Source organism: Physeter macrocephalus, chromosome 4, assembly GCF_002837175.3.
Source record: "Physeter macrocephalus isolate SW-GA chromosome 4, ASM283717v5, whole genome shotgun sequence".
NCBI classification, from domain to species: Eukaryota; Metazoa; Chordata; class Mammalia; order Artiodactyla; family Physeteridae; genus Physeter; species Physeter macrocephalus.
In genome coordinates this window covers 116,152,876-116,158,875 of record NC_041217.1, presented here as the reverse complement: position 1 = coordinate 116,158,875, position 6,000 = coordinate 116,152,876, and the positions used below count along the sequence as shown (strand labels likewise).

The 6,000-nt window shown below is 36.7% G+C and overlaps 1 protein-coding gene across 2 annotated transcripts in view; it reads left to right on the top strand.

Moving 5' to 3' along the window:
* The window catches only part of GIPC2 (GIPC PDZ domain containing family member 2), a 90,949-nt gene that overhangs the window by 62,081 nt on the left and 22,868 nt on the right, over positions 1-6,000 (top strand). The window contains exons 5-6 of one of the 2 annotated variants that reach the window (XM_055084507.1): positions 1,276-1,357; positions 1,457-1,486. In XM_055084507.1, the coding sequence (XP_054940482.1) occupies positions 1,276-1,357; positions 1,457-1,461 (87 nt within the window). In that variant the 3' untranslated portion in view covers positions 1,462-1,486. Of the gene's footprint in view, positions 1-1,275; positions 1,358-1,456; positions 1,487-6,000 lie in introns of those variants that run through there. The other variant, XM_024119978.3, reaches the window with a different exon arrangement.

Here is a 6,000-nt window from a genome sequence, read left to right as displayed (position 1 = left end):
GGCTCCGGACGCGCAGGCTCAGTGGCCATGGCTCACGGGCCCAGCCGCTCCGCGGCATGTGGGATCTTCCCGGACCGGGGCACGAAGCCGTGTCCCCTGCATCGACAGGCGGACTCTCAACCACTGCGCCACCAGGGAAGTCCACAGTAGTCCCCTCTTATCCACAGTGGACACGTTCCAAAACCCCCAGTGGATGTCTGAAACTGTGGATGGCACTGAACCCTATATATACTATGTTTTTTCCTATACATACATACCTATGATAAAGTTTAACTTATAAATTGGGCACAGTAAAGGATGATAATAACTTACTAATAGTAAAATAGAACTATTATAAAATACACTATAATAAAAGTTGTGTGCATAAAAGTTGGGGATAAAAATAAAAGTTGGGGATTCTGGGATGGAGCAGGTGGTGTGAGATTTTATCATACTACTCAGAATGGCACACAATGTAAAACTTGTGAACTGTTTATTTCTGGAATTTTCCATATAATATTTTTGGACCTCAATTGACTGAGGTAACTGAAACTGAGGAAAGCAAGACCACAGATAAGGGGGGACTTCTGTCCAATAAAATTAATAAAAAATAAATAATAGGGGTATGTGTTCAGAGTGTTTTAGTCTTGGGATGAGCTGTTAATGCATGTGGCCTGCATGATAAAGACCAAAGCCCTATTCAAGGTATACAGGACTCCTTAAGATCTAGTCATGTCTGGCGCTATGATTCCCATCACATGGGACTTCTTGCAGTCCTTTAACCCACTGTACTCTTTTATCAGACTCTGCAACCTCACATAGACTTTGTGTATATATTGCCTTCTACTTTCGGTGCCTGCCTCTGCTTATCTGACGCCAGTTCATTTTGAAAACACACTTCTTAAGTCACCTTTCTGAAGTCTTCCTGGACACTTAGAGATTTAAATTTACTTCCCCTGTGATGCCTCTTTGCCTTTGACATCCTTTAGAAATTGTCTTTATTATTGTTAAATAGCTATTTATTTTCACATCTGTCTCCCTTCTAGACTGCTAGCTACTTGGAGACTGTTCTGGCTTTTCTTCTTTGAATCTATAATGCTTAACACAAACACCAAAAATATTTACTATATTGATTTGTATTGAGTTGCAGTGCACATTCTAGATATATTTCCATTCAAATTAGCTGAAGTACACAACCAAGAACTGGCTCCACATCAGATTTTCCCCTATGTATGCCTCGATATTCAAGAGATTACACATAAAAATATGATTTTATTTCTCTTTTCTGTGATACAGCCCTCTGAAACCAAAGCAAAGGCGATTGAAAAGGTTGATGACCTTCTTGAATTGTACATGGGAATTCGAGATATCGATTTAGGTAAGATTATACTATTTTAAAAAGTCTTATGTCTTAATTTGATGGAACTTAATGCTTATTTGTGTCTTGCTTGCATTTATTGTCACTTATATTTTTCAGGATAAACAGTATCTGTGTAATGATGAAAAGCATAATGAAAATAAAGATAAATAAAAATGAAAAGAACACCTGGCCCTTACCCCTTATTAGTTGTGAGGCCTCAAAGACAAGTCAACTTTTCTAAACTTCAGGGTTTTGGTTTTTTTTTTTACAGGAAAATGTTCATTTTATCTATTTTTTAAAATTGAAGTATAGTTGATTTACAATATTGTGTTTCAGGTGTACAGCAAAGTGATTCAGTTATCTATATATCTATATATATATCTATATAGATATATATTTTTTACAGATTCTTTTCCATTATAGGTTATTATAAGATATTGAATATAGTTCCCTCTGCTATATAGTTAATCCTTGTTGTTCATCTATTTTATGTATAGTAGTGTGTATCTATTAATCCCAAACTCCTAATTTTTCCCTCCCCCCCTTTTTCCCTTTGGTAACTGTAAGTTTGTTTTCTATGTCTGTGAGTCTGTTTCTGTTTTGTAAATTAGTTCATTTGTATTATTTTTTAGATTCTACATATAAGTGATGTCATATTTTTCTTTATCTTACTTCCACCCATGTTGTTGCAAATGGCAGTATTTCATTCTTTTTTTATGGCTGAGTAGTAATATATCTATATCTATCACATCTTCTTTATCCATTCATCTGCCAATAGACACTTACTTACATTGCTTCCATTTCTTGGCTATTGTAAATAGTGCTGCTGTGAACATTGGTGTGCATGTATCTTTTTGAATTAGAGTTTTCATCTTTTCTAGTATATGCCCAGTAGTGGGATTGCAGGATCATATGGTAGCTCTATATTTAGTTTTTTAAGGAACCTCCATACTGTTTTCCAAGTGGCTGCACTTGGAAATTTACATTCCCACCGACAACGTAGGAGGGTCAGGCTCAGTGGCCATGGCTCACGGGCCCAGCCGCTCCGCGGCATGTGGGATCTTCCCGGACCGGGGCACGAACCCGTGTCCCCTACATCGACAGGCGGACTCTCAACCACTGCGCCACCAGGGAAGTCCACAGTAGTCCCCTCTTATCCACAGTGGACACGTTCCAAAACCCCCAGTGGATGTCTGAAACTGTGGATGGCACTGAACCCTATATATACTATGTTTTTTCCTATACATACATACCTATGATAAAGTTTAACTTATAAATTGGGCACAGTAAAGGATGATAATAACTTACTAATAGTAAAATAGAACTATTATAAAATACACTATAATAAAAGTTGTGTGCATAAAAGTTGGGGATAAAAATAAAAGTTGGGGATTCTGGGATGGAGCAGGTGGTGTGAGATTTTATCATACTACTCAGAATGGCACACAATGTAAAACTTGTGAACTGTTTATTTCTGGAATTTTCCATATAATATTTTTGGACCTCAATTGACTGAGGTAACTGAAACTGAGGAAAGCAAGACCACAGATAAGGGGGGACTTCTGTCCAATAAAATTAATAAAAAATAAATAATAGGGGTATGTGTTCAGAGTGTTTTAGTCTTGGGATGAGCTGTTAATGCATGTGGCCTGCATGATAAAGACCAAAGCCCTATTCAAGGTATACAGGACTCCTTAAGATCTAGTCATGTCTGGCGCTATGATTCCCATCACATGGGACTTCTTGCAGTCCTTTAACCCACTGTACTCTTTTATCAGACTCTGCAACCTCACATAGACTTTGTGTATATATTGCCTTCTACTTTCGGTGCCTGCCTCTGCTTATCTGACGCCAGTTCATTTTGAAAACACACTTCTTAAGTCACCTTTCTGAAGTCTTCCTGGACACTTAGAGATTTAAATTTACTTCCCCTGTGATGCCTCTTTGCCTTTGACATCCTTTAGAAATTGTCTTTATTATTGTTAAATAGCTATTTATTTTCACATCTGTCTCCCTTCTAGACTGCTAGCTACTTGGAGACTGTTCTGGCTTTTCTTCTTTGAATCTATAATGCTTAACACAAACACCAAAAATATTTACTATATTGATTTGTATTGAGTTGCAGTGCACATTCTAGATATATTTCCATTCAAATTAGCTGAAGTACACAACCAAGAACTGGCTCCACATCAGATTTTCCCCTATGTATGCCTCGATATTCAAGAGATTACACATAAAAATATGATTTTATTTCTCTTTTCTGTGATACAGCCCTCTGAAACCAAAGCAAAGGCGATTGAAAAGGTTGATGACCTTCTTGAATTGTACATGGGAATTCGAGATATCGATTTAGGTAAGATTATACTATTTTAAAAAGTCTTATGTCTTAATTTGATGGAACTTAATGCTTATTTGTGTCTTGCTTGCATTTATTGTCACTTATATTTTTCAGGATAAACAGTATCTGTGTAATGATGAAAAGCATAATGAAAATAAAGATAAATAAAAATGAAAAGAACACCTGGCCCTTACCCCTTATTAGTTGTGAGGCCTCAAAGACAAGTCAACTTTTCTAAACTTCAGGGTTTTGGTTTTTTTTTTTACAGGAAAATGTTCATTTTATCTATTTTTTAAAATTGAAGTATAGTTGATTTACAATATTGCGTTTCAGGTGCAGATGCCCCTCACTGCTTCCTCTACCTTTTGGTCAGTGATTCTTGACCTCCTCTGCACCTGGAGGGCTTTCACAAATTTTTATGTCCTAACCACACCTCAGCTCAGTTCAACCAGAATCACCTGGAATGGGGCACAGACATCAGTAGTTTTTAAATTTTTTTATTGAAGTATAGTTAATTTATAAATTTGTGTTAGTTTCAGGTGTACAGCAAAGTGATTCAGTTATATATATATATATACATTTTTTTCAGATTCTTTTCCCTTATAGGTTATTACAAAATATTGAGTATCGTTCCCTGTGCTATACAGGAGGTCCTTGCTGGTTATCTATTTTATATACAGTAGTGTGTATATGTTAATCCCAAACTTCTAATTTATCTCTCCCCCCCCCTTTTTCCCTTTGGTAACTGTAAGTTTGTTTTCTATGTCTGTGAGTCTGTTTCTGTTTTGTAAATTAGTTCATTTGTATTATTTTTTAGATTCTACATATAAGTGATGTCATATTTTTCTTTATCTTACTTCCACCCATGTTGTTGCAAATGGCAGTATTTCATTCTTTTTTTATGGCTGAGTAGTAATATATCTATATCTATCACATCTTCTTTATCCATTCATCTGCCAATAGACACTTACTTACATTGCTTCCATTTCTTGGCTATTGTAAATAGTGCTGCTGTGAACATTGGTGTGCATGTATCTTTTTGAATTAGAGTTTTCATCTTTTCTAGTATATGCCCAGTAGTGGGATTGCAGGATCATATGGTAGCTCTATATTTAGTTTTTTAAGGAACCTCCATACTGTTTTCCAAGTGGCTGCACTTGGAAATTTACATTCCCACCGACAACGTAGGAGGGTTCCTTTTTCTTCACATCCTCTCCAGCATTTATTATTTGTAGACTTTTTTTTTGGCTGTGCTGTGCAGCATGCAGAATCTTAGTTCCCTGACCAGGGATTGAAACCATGCCCCTTGCATTGGGAGCACAGAGTCTTAACCACTGGACTGCCAGGGAAGTCCCCTATTATTTGTAGACTTTTTGATGATGGCCATTCTGACCGGTGTGAGGTGATAACTCATTGTAATTTTGATTTGCATTTCTCTAATAATTAGTGATGTTGAACATCTCTTCATGTGCCTGTTGACCATCTGTATGTCTTCTTTGGAGAAATGTCTATTTAGGTTTTCTGCCCAATTTTTGATTGGGTTGTTTGTTTGTTTGGTATTGAGTTGTATAGGCTGTTTTAAACTTCAGTTTTTAACCTATAAATAGTATTTCATACATAAGCAGTTTTATGGATTTAAAAAATATATATGATGATAGATGTTAACTAGACTTACTGTAGTGATGATTTCATAATATATACAAATATTAAAATATATATGAAAAAATTTTGTAAATGATACATATGAAAAGTATTTAATACATCAGATTTAATGGACAAATTGTGTATTTATTACAATATTAAAGTTGTGCCCCATTTAATAAGATTACTGAAACCTTGTGAACAATGAATCGTATATGAAGAAAGCAGACACACTTGGCATGTGACGAACAAGGGCATTTGAGCAGTTGAATTTCTGTGTATTTCTTTATTTTATTTTATTTAAAAAAATTTTTATTTATTTTATTTTTGGCTGCGTTGGGTCTTCGTTGCTGCACGCAGGCTTTCTCTAGTTGCAGTGAGCAGGGCTACTCTTCGTTGCAGTGTGCAGGTGTCTCATTGTGGTGGCTTCTCTTGTTGAGGAGCATGGGCTCTAGGCGTGCGGGCTTCAGTAGTTGTGGCTCACGGGCTCTAGAGCACAGCCTTAGTAGTTGTGGCGCACGGGCTTAGTTGCTCCACAGCATGTGGGATCTTCCCGGACCAGGGCTCGAACCCATGTCACCTGCATTAGCAGGGGGATTCTTAACCACTGCGCCACCAGGGAAGCCCACTGTGTATTTCTTATATCATCATTAGGATGTCAGTATCTTGATCTCTCAGTTAA